The 14,739-nt window shown below is 38.9% G+C and overlaps 1 protein-coding gene across 1 annotated transcript; it reads left to right on the forward strand.

Annotated features, from left to right (window-relative positions):
* Positions 1–1,034: 1,034 nt before the first annotated feature.
* Positions 1,035–13,467, forward strand: LOC143020383 (DGAT1/2-independent enzyme synthesizing storage lipids; the record flags this gene model as incomplete). Its single annotated transcript, XM_076176781.1, is given in 3 exon segments — positions 1,035–1,228; positions 2,732–2,866; positions 3,070–13,467. Coding segments are annotated over 3 exon segments (503 nt in total), but the record flags the coding sequence as incomplete, so codon positions are not given.
* Positions 13,468–14,739: the final 1,272 nt, after the last annotated feature.

Genomic DNA, 14,739 nt, shown 5'->3' on the forward strand with positions numbered 1-14,739 from the left:
CCCACTTCCAAAATGAATCTATTTCTGGACAATTTTCATTCTTGCCCATTTTTCATTTGTCATCATCATTTCTACTACTTTCCTTCCCCTCCCCTTATCCACTCCTGTCTTTATAATTCTCAAATGAGACCCCAACAGAGAATACCTGCTTGTGGTTCTGTAAGTTGGATATCAGAGAGAATCCTTTCCCTTCTCCTTGTGTTCAGAACCCTTCAAGTTCCGGACTTTCTTTTGGAGGTGTAGTCCCTAGCACTTAGTCTCTGCAATGGGCCCAAGCTCTTTCCTTCATTATCAACTTTGACTGTTTCTTACCATTTTTTCACATAACTACTGACAATTGTTCACCTTCTCTATCCTCCTCCTCCTCCTTCTCATCCTTTTCTTCATTTTCCTCCTCAATAGAGAATGTGCAACAGGAAGTTTGTTTGTGGGAGGGCTGATTATCAGCGAAACTCGGGGCAACAATTATTACATCATTTGTCGACAGCTAGTAAGAGGGTGATAATGAGGAGGAGGAGGGGAGGGGAGAAGGAACAAAGAAAAAAGATTATGTAAGTTGACTTAGGTGTTGTGCCTGGTCTAGGATTTGAAGATGAGTGGTGGGGAAATGGTATTCTTTAAGACATCCATCTTACAGGACCACTACAATGAGGTAACCATTTTTTGGACCCAATGCTTGAAGAATTGCTCTGTAATGGAAACTTTGACAGCAAAAGACTAATTCACCTGAACTACAGTATCTCTTATTTTGAGAATACATATTGCCTGCTGATTTTGGTATCTCTGCCCACTAAATTTTTTATGAAAAGTGTGAATGTGTTATGGTTTCCAAGTCTGGAAAATGATAAGTGCTCTTGCTTTCACAAGGACATACAAGACTATTATTATAAGTTTTATATAGATTGATGGTAAATTTTAATATATTCTGGATAACACAGATATTGATGATTTGTATTTATTCACTTGGGGATCTTCTGCAAGAGAGATCTGCGTCAGTGGATTGATTGATTCATTCATTCATTTTATTTTTAAAGGTTGGAAGGTGATGCTCGAGGCTTTCCATGTGACCCCAGGTACTGTTAGTGGATGCGTCAAAACTTTGTCACGGGGTCATATCCTTGCCATCTCCCCTGGAGGAGTAAGAGAAGCTCAGTTTTCCGACCACAACTATCAATTAATGTGGGGGAAGAGAACAGGATATGCCAAAGTAGCTGTAGAGTCAAAAGCAGTAAGTGTCAGCTTTCTTCTTAACCATTTTCTTCCCTGAGAAATACACGTCTATTGTCCATTGTATTCCATATATACTTAATCATGGGAAATGGGATTTTAGAATATGCATATTTTACCATACATACATATACATATACCAAAGTCTTTTTCCCCCTTACATGGGGGGTAGCCAAAAAGAAAAAGGCATAGAAACCACTCCCCACCCATTCCATTCCCTACATATTCCATTCCTCTGGGTCAATAGCAATACAGTAAGACACAGCAAGGCCCCTTCATTTAATCTGTGACCCCCCCATATCCTCTGCCTTCTACATACATACATATACCAAAGGGTTTTTCCCCCTTACATGGGGGGTAGCCAAAAAGAAAAAGGCATAGAAACCACTCCCACCCATTCCATTCCCTACATATTCCACTCCCCTCCACCCTCCTCCCTCCCTCTCATCTTGGCACCTCCTGGATGATGGGTCATCCCTTCATCCTGTCCATTGCCCTGGATCAGAAGCAGTGTCGCAAGACACAGCACATCCACAGCAAGGCAGCTTCAGAAATTTGGCAACCCCTCCTCTCCATCCCCTCATGCAGAAAAAGAGAAGACGGGGAGAAATCCCTTCGGGCTGCATCAATTTTTTTTCTCATACATACTTCCTCACCCCGCATCTCCCACCCCTCATTCATCACAGCACAGGAGACAAATTGAACAGATATGAATCTGTGTGTGTGTCAACCTAATTATAGTATATAGGAATGGAACAGTGCTCATGTGGTCCTGTCTCTTACACTCCAGTTGTTATGGTTAGGTGAGGCAGCTGTCCTATTGCTACCATGTAACTCAGTACTATCTGCCACATGGTCAGATTGTCAGCAACCAAGCTGGCTCCTCAACTAAGGGGAGCAGTCACTGGCTTGTCACTGTCTTATTTAGAAAGAGAGTGGAAAATGGTAGAAATTGGTAGTTCTTGGTTCAGAGAATTGTTGTCAAACCATCAATGTATAGGTAGAAGTGAGGATGTATACAAGTTTACAGGCCTTTGAAGATGGGTAGTAGTAGTAGAGATACTCCTTTACAGTGTCTTTACTGTAAGACCACATGTAGGTGACCATCATTGGCCAATGACCCAATGGCTTAACTAAGAGGTCATTGAGTCTAGAAGGTGGCTGTTACCAGGTTTCTGGCTGCTGTGGTTTTCATTTAAAGGTCTAGAAATTAAAATTACTGACATCCCTCAACTTACCTTGTATCTAGTTACTTCACACATGCAAAGAAACTTGCAGATCTACTTCACAAGTCCAAGTAGCTGAATGGCACTTAGGGTTCTATGATAGTCTCAACAATGTTTTCATTATCCTGGTCCATTATTGTTAAGTCCTTTTTTTTCCTCTCCTTCTTTTTCTTAGCTATGCAACCACATTTAAGAAAATTAATTCTTTATCTCCCATATCTGCATAGACTCGTGTATTGAAAAATGTAACTGTATTCTTTTCTTTTTTTTTCTTACAGCCTGTAATACCAATGTTTACTGAAAATGTTCGAGAAGCTTTTAGAACTGTATCATGGCCCCAGGCTCTTTGGAGAACTATATATGAGAAGACTCGGCTTCCCTGTGCTCCAATATATGGTGGCTTTCCTGTAAAGGTATGTTGCTAAAAAATGCAGATATAGACTTGGTAAAAACTGGTTCATGTAACAAAAATATAATTCACTAAGAACATTAAACTCTTCAGTGTCATAGATATCTAACCCCTGTCCATATTAAGGGTTTACTGAAACTAGGCTAGCTGAGAAATAAATAGAGATTTGACAGCTAAAGTTATATCTTTTCCTCCCATGTACACAAGCTGCGTACCCATTTGGGAAAACCAGTGCTGGCCATGCCAGGAGAAACAGCAGAAGAACTGGCAGTCCGAGTGGAGACAGCACTGCAGGAGCTCATCAATAAACATCAGCGATTACCAGGAAACATATTTCGAGCACTCTTAGCACGAGTGTATGAAAAACCTAAGAAATCGTAATAAAAAACGAAAGAAAAAAATTTTTGATAGTAAAGAGTATATGCATAGTTATGATTGGTTGAAAGGTTACTGACTGAATGCATCATATCCATATTGGGTAGTGAGGGTTCTCTTTGTTGAGGGCAGTAAAGAATATTTTATTGGTGCTGGAGAGAAACACTTGGCCACAAATCTTAGCTTGGTTTTTGGAATAGAGATTTGCACTTGCATTTATTTGCCTTATTCTCTCATCATTGCAAATTTGAATTGAAACCAAAGAGCTGATCCATATAAGTACAGATTTGCATTGTTTTATGAAATTATCATCATCTTGATGACACTGTACTGTGTCAATTGAAAGTTGGATACAGAGATAGGCAGAAAAAGGTTGAGGGCATGGGACAGATGCAGTAGGAATTGAGTGTTGCTTGCCTCTTCTGTTAAGGGTTGGGACCAACAATGAGTAGCTGCTTGTGGTGGTCCTGTGAGGTGGAAGGAGATCATCATCTTCCCACTATTTTTCTTCAGATCTCATCTACCCGATCTTCTCCATCTGGAGTCAATGGTGTAGCATGAAATGCCATCATCTAGGGTAGGGGAAGTACTGTGCCACCTAACCTATTAGCACCTTCAACCAGTCCAGTATTACTCCATCCCCACCCCATAAGCACAAGTATTGTTTTATTTAAAGCTGGCAGATGGTGGAATTTTTAGCAAATTTCCATCTTGTGCTGGCTACTTTTTGTCTGACATTGTTCACTTCGCTTACAAAACAGTGTGGCCTAGTAGTTGAGGCCTTTACATCCCATCCACTACTTTCCAGTTTCTGCATGTAACTTTTATACTGAATGGAATCCCTGAAAATTAAATGAATGGATAATCATTTGTATTAAATGGAGCACTGTGTGATGGGTAGGGTGTGCTATTCATGATATATAATAACTTTTTTCTTTTCTTTTTTCATTTTGTACATGCATATACCAAGGCTTTTTCCCCTTACAAGGGAGGTAGCCAAAAAGGGAAAGGCATAAAATCATTTTGTGCTTTTGAAAAAAGGGTAAAAGTAAGGTGATGACATGTATAAGGAGAGAGGATGGTAGCAATTTGGAAGTAAGTCTTAAAGGAGAGAGGCTGGAGGAAGTGGATAGCTTTAGGTACTTGGGTCACATGTGGCAGGGAAGGGAGTAGTGGAGGTGGAGGTAAATTGAAGATTGAAAGAAGCAAGAAGAGTGCCTTGAAGGATTAAAAAGTGTAATGAGAAATAAGCATTTGAGAATAGATGTAAAGAGGAGGTTATATGAAGGGATGATTGTGATGACAGCACTGTATAGGGCAGATATGGAATTTATGAGAGAAAGGAAGATTTTTAATGTGTTTGAGATTAAATGTCTGGGCTGTATGGTAGGGGTTACAAGGTAGGATAGAGTGAGGAGGGCAGGGGTGGAAAAGAAGATGGAGGATAGGGTTGATGAAAGGGTATTGGAATGTTTTGGACACAAGGAAAGAAAGAGTGAAGAAAGATTAGTAAAAGAGGTGTGGAAGGAAAAGGTCAATGGAGTGAACATAAGGGGTTGACCAAGGATGAGAGGGATGGATGGGATGAAAGGGACATTGAACAAGAGAGGGATGTCTGTTGAGCAAGGAAGGGAGAAGGCAGGAGATTGGGGTGAATGGAGAATGGCTGTGTATAGATAATAATGTCATGCAAGGAAGGGAGGGGTTGTGTGTGAATGATATTTTGATCCAGTCCAAAGGGCTTTTTCCCCATCTTCTGTTTTTCTGTACGAGGAGACAGAGAGGGGGGAGTTGCTGATTAAGTGAAGCAGCAGTGGGCGGGTACGGGGATGACTTTTCATCCATGAGGAGCTAAAATGAGAGGGAGGAAAGGGTGGTGGATGGGAGTGGGTTTATTCCTTTTAATTATGGCTATCTCCCTTATAAGAGGGAAAAAGCCTTTGTTATATGGATGGATGGCCTTTGAAATTTCATGTGCTGTGCCACTGTTTGGAGATGCATCCCAAATGAGTTGGCACTATTTTCTGGATTGGACCCAGGATCTTATTCTATTAGTTTTTATTATCTTTCTCAATTTCTTCACATAAGGAGAGGTGATAACTAATAGTTACTACTGTCCTCCTTTCTTCACTACCACCACCACCAACCCCTCCCTTTCCACCCCCACACTGCCTCTTTTTTTCAGCATGAGAGATCAAGGGCAATGGATTGACTGATTGATCCACCCTCACTCCTCCATTCCCTGCTGTGTTTGACCCTAAGTACTTAAAACTCTTTACTTCCTCCAGCTTCTCTTCTTTAAGACTTGTTTTCAACTTACTGTCACCCTTTCCTCTTACTTTGGCCCACATTTGCTTTCAGCTTTCCTCTTACAAACCCTCCCAAACTCTACCACTAGCTGTCTTACACCCTCCTTTGACTCAGCCACAATAGTAGTGTCATTTACAAGCAACAGCTGGCTCACCTCCTACTATCCTCCACTTGCACTTACTATCTTCTAACTCCCATCCATCACCCTCACATTGACCTCTGTACTACCCCAACCATGTACACGTTGAACAACCCTGGTGACATTACACAACCCTGGTACAACCCAAACCTCACTTTAGACCACTAGCTCTCTTGTCTACCCTAACATAAGCTCTGCTACTAACTCAACAAAAATTTGACTGCTCTCACCAGCCTTCCCCCTATCCCATATATATGCAACATATCTCACAATGTTGACCCTGTCATATACCTTCTACAGATCCATGAAAGCACAGAAAATCATCCTTTCCTTTTGCCAAAGATTTCTTGCATATCTGCCTCACTATGAAAATTTGACCCATGCATCCTCTTCCTTTCCTAAACTGGCACTGTTCTTCCCCAATTACTACCTCTGTTCCCCCCAATCCTCTCAAGTAACACCTTCCTATATGATTATACCATCTGTATTTAACAGACTGATCCCTCCAAAATTACTTCACTCATATTTGTCCCCGTTTTCACTTGTAAAGTGGATCTATACAAGCACTCCACCCTCTGTGGGTGTGTAAATGCACACACACATACACCAGTAACATACATCATTAACACACAAAACACACTCATCCACCCCTCCCACCTCAGGGTCACCTTGTCCTATGCTACATCATAAGCAATGCAGTTCTCTGTAGGAGTGCCCAAGGACCTTTGCTGAATATTGTGGGGCTGTAAGTTTCCAGTAAATTGAACTTGAGGCAATAGTTATTATATTGAGGGTTGTACAGATAAAGTAGACATACTTTCTATAGCAATGACATAATTTGCTTTATCTATCATTATGTGGTCCAGCTACTCATAATAAACTTGAATGATATTCTTAAATTATATACAATGTGTGTGTCTTAAGATTCAAAAGGAGAGGAGGTATATTAAAAGTTGTTATATAAATCTGTTACCTAATCCTTATTTAAGATTGTTTTAGATGTATATATATATTTTTTGCATATAAGTTGTCAAATAGTCTTTTCTGAATATTTTGTGTGGTAGTAATTGTATTGACTCCCAATCCCATTTTTTGCTTGTGGGAAAAATATTTGTATATTGGAAACTGTATTTGTGGTCTGTGGAACAATTATATGTTTAGTTGTCAGGTAACATCGTAGAAGGAAAAGGCCGCCTTCAGCTTAATTTATTTGATTATTTCTATCACAAGATATCTATGTATTAAATGTGAAAGCAGCATAGTGGAGATGGAAATAGTACTATGAGTTTGATTGTATTTATTTTGATGCATTTGTGTAATGGTTTTCTTCATAAGCTTTTGGCTGTTGAGAAGTGTTACTGGTTGCTACACTCTCTTTCTCACATTTGTGGGGACCACTACTATTCTTGCACTTTGCAACATACTCAACAGCCTCAAGGCAGGATGAACATTACATACAAATTATACATTCCTTATTGTTCACACCATTCTTTCAGAAACATCATCAAAATTTGCCAGTTTTACAGCTTCATACAAATGCAAGGAAGTAATGTGACTACATTCCTTTTCCTATCTCATGCAGATCCTGAGATGTTCCCTTTACCTCGTATTTCTTGTTAGAGGTTCCTATAGGTTTACTGTTGTGATTTTATTAAAGTGTTACTACTTGTTTCTCTTCAGTGATCATCCCTTAATACCCCTCACAGTATTTGTCTTGCATCACTTGAAACCTTCCAGTTAGCATTCGTAATGGTTCCACTGTGTCAATAAGGTGTTCAGTCTTTTTCATTTTTAGTTAAGTATTCTATATCACTTGTTAAATATAAAAAGTTTGCTTTTTTTCACAATGGTTCCACTGTGTCAATAAGGTGTTCAGTCTTTTTCATTTTTAGTTAAGTATTCTATATCACTTGTTAAATATAAAAAGTTTGCTTTTTTTTTTGCCAGTTTCCTCTTTTCTTCCTCATTCTCATTTCCTTAGGTTTTGTTATTCTCTGTTCTCTGTTTCTATGTTAGTATCCCATTTTTCTTATTCCTTGCAACAGAACAAAAATGAAGTATTATTTTAACTATTTACTGTGAATATGTAATGATTTGTTATTTGATGAGAATGGAAGTTGTTACCTTGTATATAATTGCCTTATAAAAACCACATTGATGCAAGACCCCGGCATATAAAAATCTTATGAAAACCTGTAAGCTCAAATGTCTTCATGCAGCTATACAGTACAACTTGCGTCTGGGATACAGGTCCAATAGCTGCTCATCTAAGTTAATTGTATTGTAAGTAGTACTTTCTGTATGACTTGTATGGAGACTTTGAGGGCTTCATAAAGGGATGTTGTATCCTGTCAGCTTAATGTTTACAATTGTTGAGCTTCCCATAAGAGTTAATATAAAAAAAAAAAAGCTTGACATTAAAATAGATATATTTATATTTATGGAGTATTTTTTGAAAGACAGGCATGGAGAAACCTATATTGTTATGTAATAGTCTGCGTTCGGGTACTTCTGTCGTTTTGTCAATATGCTTTTCATGTGAACGAAGAGGAGTTGGTGCCTCAGGTCTGAGGCATCATATTAGCCATGTGTCTTGTGTGCATTGCAGTGGTACATATAGATTCATTTATGTATAAATCACAAGTGAATATGTGTAAAAAGAATATATTTGAATAACTACCCAAATTTATATTTTTCATGACAATGTTGACAGAGCATCATAGGACGGCTGGTCCCGAGGCTGGTATCCTTAGTTAGGCCAAGTCTAGCTCTTCATATTTTGTCTATACATAAAAGTGTATTATAATCTTACTTGTTTTGGAGTAGACAACAGCCTTTCTTTCTTCTCCTTTTTTGAGTTTTGTTATGTTTATGTGAATTGTATATGGTAGATCACTTGAGGGATTACATAGCATATTACTGTGGGCAATGTGTGTTTAATGTTCTGTAGCACCAAGATGCAGCATTATCAGTGATTTGTGTACAACATATTAAGTAGTCATCCTTTAGTATTTGTTCTTTGTATTCACAGATTTTAGTTAGGCAGTTGTCTTGGCAACATTTCAGAAAATCATTGCTGATCATCAAACTGTCGTTATCTATGGACATATGTTACATTTTGTTGTATAAAATCATCTTGAACTATTTTTTTTCAAGGAATTGTTTATACATTTTTTATTCATATTTTTTTGTTTATTTTATTTTCATTACTATGTGCTCTCTTGTCCTGTTCACTTTATACTTATTTGTGATTGCTGCTTACGAATTGCTAATGCCTTCCATTGAAGCTTGTTCTAATTACTGCTGTGCTAGCAGAAGTTATGTGTGAAGGCCCTCTCCTCTTCTGTGTCGAAATAGCCATTCCAGAATCACCATTATTAATATATTTAATTTTGATTTACTTAATGGTTTTCCAGAGCATTCCTATCTCCTTACTCTAGTGTTGTTTAGCCCATGCACATTATTATTTTGTGGTGCATGTGTACTGGCTTACCCTAGACATGACTTCAAAGTGATGTTTATTTGTAGAAGGATGCTGAAGATGTCTGAAAATACAAATTATGAAATATAAATGTAAGAATTTGTAAGAAGTGACATTATGAAAGATATAGTTGATTTGCATTAACCTGAAAATTATTGTAGGTCTTGCTCTTAGTCAGTATATGTATTTATAACAATAATTAAATCTGGAATAATTAACATCTTATCATAAAATGATTTAAGAAATGTCAGGTGTAATGAGTGTTTGAAAGAAGACATATTTCAGAGCTTGATTATGCATCGTAAATGTACATATATACCAGGGGGATGACCAAATCAAGGCACACGCAGAACCTAAACACATTCATCACCTCTCCCATCTTAGTTCACATCATGGATGAAAAGTCATTCCAGTCCCTTGTTACCACACTGTTTGGGTCAGGGGCAATGTAGCAAGACACAGCACCTCCTCAGTAGGCCCTGACATAGGTGCTTGTTGATGATGTAAAAATCATCAAATAATACATTTAACCACTTCATTAAGACTCAAATTCCCACACAGCATTGGTTGCCATATATAATTTGCATCACACCATTCACATTATAGAATATAAAGTCACTGCTGTATTGTTCTCTTTTACTCATAGCAATAATACATACATATACCAAAGGATTTTTCCATCCACCCCCTTCCCTCCCTCTTTTCTTGGTTCCTCCTGGATGATGGGTCATCCCTACATCTTTCCCACTGCCCTGGGTCAGAAGCAGTGTTGCAAGACACAGCACATCCACAGCAAGGCCACTTCATTAAGTCGGCGACCCCTTATGCAGAAATGGAGAAGATGGGGAGAAATTCCTTCAGGTTGTGTCAATTTATTTTTCATACATACTCCCTCACTCCTTATCTCCCACCCACTCCCCCTTATGCATCACAGCATCATCCATATAAAACTTCTCCATTCACCCCTATCTTCTGTCCTCTCCCATCGTTCCTCCACAGACATTCCCCTCTTTCCCAGTGCCCCTTTTACCCCATCCATCCATCTCATCCTTGGTTGCCCCCTCATGTTCATTCCTTCCACCTCTGCCTTCCACACCTTTTACTAACTTTGTTCACTCATTCTTTCCATGTGTCTAAACCATTCAAATATTCTTTCATCAACCCTATCTCCCAACTCCCTTTCCATCCCCATTCTCCTCCTCACCTCGTTTCTCGCTCTATCCAGCCTAGTAACCCCTATCATACTTGTCAAGCATCTCATCTCAAACATGATAGCTAAAATGTTTGAAAAAGTTATAAAAAGTAGATGGATGAAATATCTGGAGGAGAACAAGATCCTAAGATAATTCAGATTTAGACAGGGAAGATCATGTACCACAAATTTTATCTGTTTTTACTCAAGACTACTACACATAATACGGGAAAGGGACATAGGGGCTGATTGTGCATTCCTAGGTCTACAAAAAGCTTTTAATAAAGTTCCTCACAAAAGACTATTAAGAAAACTGGAAACCATTGGAGGGATACAAGGAAAACTATTGAAATGGATGGAGGACTTTTTTCATGGAAGAAAAATGATAGTGCTCAGAGATAAGAATTCTTCTTAGGAAGAGGTAATTAGTGAAGTTCCACACGGATCAGTATTGGCTCCAATAATGTTTGCTTTGTGAATGTCATGGATGAGGGTGTGGAATGTTACATGAACTTCTTTGCAGATGATGCAAAATTGTTAAGAAAGTGAGTACTGAAACAGACTGTGACCCACTACAAAGAGATCTGAACAGGGTCTGGGAATGGAGTCAGTAGTGGGAAGTGGACTTCAACATAAAGAAAGGTAGCATAATGAAATTTGGAAATAGTAAAGAAAGGATATCAGGACAATATAGAATTGGTGAAAAAGAAGTAATGAAAGTGGGATAGGAAAAAGACCTGGGAGTGATCATCACAAAAGATATGTCCCCTGACAAACATATAAACAAAATTGTCGGTGAAACCTATAGCTTCTTAAGATCAATAAAAGTGGCTTTTACTTGGATAAAGAAATAGTAAAGAAAATATTAGTCACACTGATAAGGCCCAAATTGGAGTATGCAGTGACACTATGGTCACCTAGTACTAAAAAGAATATAGAGAAAATTGAGAATCCAGAGAGCAACTATGAAGATGGCCCCAACACTATCACAAATGTCATATGAAGAAAGATTGTCAAAACTAGAACTACCAACTCTGGAACAAAGAAGAGAAAGGTGACTTGTCAACTATCTACAGAATTATGAAAGATGTAGAAATCCTTGATAGAGATGACTTACTAAATTGTGATAAGAGAAATGCAAGAGGACATGGAAAGAAACTCAAAAAGGACAGTTATAGAAGAGACATAAAAAAAAGCTTACCCCACAGAGTGGTGGATGTATGAAACAGACAAAACAATAGTATGTGCAAAAAGAATACAAGAATTTAAGAGCAAATTAGAAATGGCGAGATACAGAGATGGGGCACCATGAGTGTAGCTCCCCTTCCCGTAAGATACAAGGTAAATACATTCAAACTCCTCTCTTATGTTCCATGTTTCTGCCCCATACAGTACTGTGGGCACAATCACTCCTTCATACAATCTTCTCTTAGCATCCATTCACAAATATCTATTTCTTATTACACTTTTTAATTCTCCAAGGCATTTACTTGCTTCTCTCAATCTACATTCTACCACCAACTCCACTCCTCCCTTTCCCGCCACATTCACAACCTAATTATATAAAACTATCTACTTCCTCCAGTCTTTCTCCCTTAATACTCACTTCCAGTCTGCTGCCACTTTCTTCCCTTGTACATATCATCACCTTACTTTTATCCACATTTATCTTCAACTTCTTTCACACACCCTCCCAAACTCTCACTAGCTTCCTCAATCCCTCCTCTGATTCTGCTACCAGTGCAGTGTTGTCAGCAAACAACAACTGGCTTATCTCACACTTTTTCCATCTTCTTTAACCATCTCCAATCCCTAACCCACTACCCTTGCATTTACCTCTCGCACCACCCCATCCATGTATAGATTGAACAGCCAGGGCAACATAACACATCCCTGATGAAGTCCCACCTTTACCTCAAACTACTCTCTCTCCATTTCTAATCCTAACACAAGCTCTACTGCTATCATAAAAACTCTTGACTGCTCTTAAAAGCTTTCCTCCTATATCATGTATCTGCAATACACTGCCTTCCTGTCTACCCTATCATAAGCCTTTTCCAAATACATAAAAGCCCAAAAAGCATCCTTACCTTTTCCTAAAGCTTTCCCACAAAAATCTCATCCATACAACCCCTACCTGTCCTAAACCCACACTCTTCCCCACCAATTACTCCCTCTGTTCCTCTCCTAATTCTCACAATCAAGACTCTCCCATAAGCCTTCCCAAATACACTTAACAAGCTGATCCCCCTGAAACTACTACACTCACACTTGTCCCCTTTTCCCTTGTAGAGTGGAACTATACAGGCACTCCAGTCCTCCAGCACTCTACCCTTTCTTAAACAAACATTAAATAACCTCACCAGCCAGTCCACCATCACTGTACCTCTTTTTCTTAGACATTGCGTGTGACACTCATCCAACCCAGGTGCCTTACCTGCTCTCATCTTAACAACTGCCTTCACCTCATCTTTCCTTATTTCTCCTCCATTTTCCTCAGTCATCACATTTTCTTAGTGCTTTCTACTGCAACTACCTTTCCCTCCTTATCCTCCTTCACATTTAGCAACTCCCTAAAATACTCTGCCCATCTTCCTCTTCCATTATCATCTCTCCATCTGCACCTTTTACCTTTTCCCCTCTACTTAATTCACCTCCTCTTCCTATCTTAATTTCTTTCCAAAACATCTTTTTATTACTTTAAAAAATTTGTCATACTCTTACCCCATTTCACATCTACTCTCCTCTTTGTCTCCTTTATCTTATGCCTTTACCTCTCTTCTCTTTGTACCTCTCATCCTATTTTGTAACCAATCTGTGAAAGCTTGCCTCTACAAACTACCTTGCTTCATCCCACCACTCCCTAATCTTCTTTCTATTTCAATGACTACAGTTTGACATATATGCCATCAGTCCCATAGTACTTACTGATTAATTCTTAGTGCATTGCTCATGTTATGCCTTGTTGCATCTTATAATTTTGAAATCCAGGCTGTGTAAAAATTATCAAGTCATGTATGGTGCAAGCCAGTACACATGCAAACCAACTTACACAAATTATTTGGGTTTATGTATTGTGTTCATGTGAAATAAATTTTGAATAATCAAGACTTTGAATACTATCCATACTACTATACCTTATAAGAGGCATGACCAAGTCAAAGCATAGGTTCACCCTTCACCATTATAGAACCTATTTGTTGCTCCATTCATTATAGCTCCTTTTGGATGAATGGTCACTCCTGTCCTCACACACTGCACAGGTAAGAGGCAATGCAGCAAGAGTACCACAACAGGACCTGGTATAGCCCCACTGTCTCATTATACAACTACCTTCCACCTCATCTATTCAAGAATTTCCAGAGCAGACAAAAATCCCTCTAGGCTGCATCAGTTTATCATCCATACCATGTCTCTTGCTGACTCTCTTCCTTGCTTGACAGACATCCCTCTTGCACCCGATGCCTTATCCATCACAACTAACATTCCTTGTCTATTATACATACAATAAACACATTGAGCAAGGAAGGGGGTAAATGATGGGTGTCACATCCTTAGCGGGAATAGGATCCTGTGGTTGTGCTGTGTCATGCCCTTGTGAATAAAAGGGTACATACAAGCCAAAGCAGTGACCCTAGAGACCAGAGAGAGACACAGAAGAGAGTCAATAGAGAAGAGAACCAGAAATAGATCCAGAATGCAAAAAGAACAAAGAGGAAAAGAAGCAGACACCCAGGGCTCATCTGAATCTACTTAGAAATTATTCTATATTTGTCGATTACGACAATCCCATTAAACAAGTCCTTTCAACCAAGACTTTGTGTTTATCTGAATTGTTTTGGACATCTCCAGACTGCTGCTGGACTATGTGCAACTTGACACTGTTATTTCTCAACTATGAAATATCCATACATATCATGTGTTCCCAACTACCAGAAGTTATTGTACATATGCTTCACCTCAAACTACCCATTTGTTCCAGAGACCATTAGTGTGACTTCAAGTAATCATGATCAAGACTCATTCTTACCTTCTTACCAGTCTCCTGTTAAGCATTAAAGCTCGTCAGTTGTTCTGCTTTATATAGTCCCTCCATCTGATCTGGTCTTCATATAGATGCTGGTTTTCAATATTTTCAAGATTCCCCTGGCTTCCGCTGCTCTACTAATGTTGTCCTTCCACCTCACTCTGGGTCTTCCTACTGGTCTTGTTCCTTCAGGTCTCCACTCGTAATATTTTCCTGGACATCTGTTGATGTTCATTCTTTTTATATGGCCAAACCATCATAGCTGTCCCTTCTCAATGAATTTAAGGATATTTTCCACTCCTAATTCTTGTCTGATGGAAACATTCTGGATTCTGTCTCTTTTGGTAACATTC

The sequence above is a fragment of the Oratosquilla oratoria genome, chromosome 39 (genome assembly GCF_046742065.1).
Source record: "Oratosquilla oratoria isolate Oo_2021 chromosome 39, ASM4674206v1, whole genome shotgun sequence".
NCBI classification, from domain to species: Eukaryota; Metazoa; Arthropoda; class Malacostraca; order Stomatopoda; family Squillidae; genus Oratosquilla; species Oratosquilla oratoria.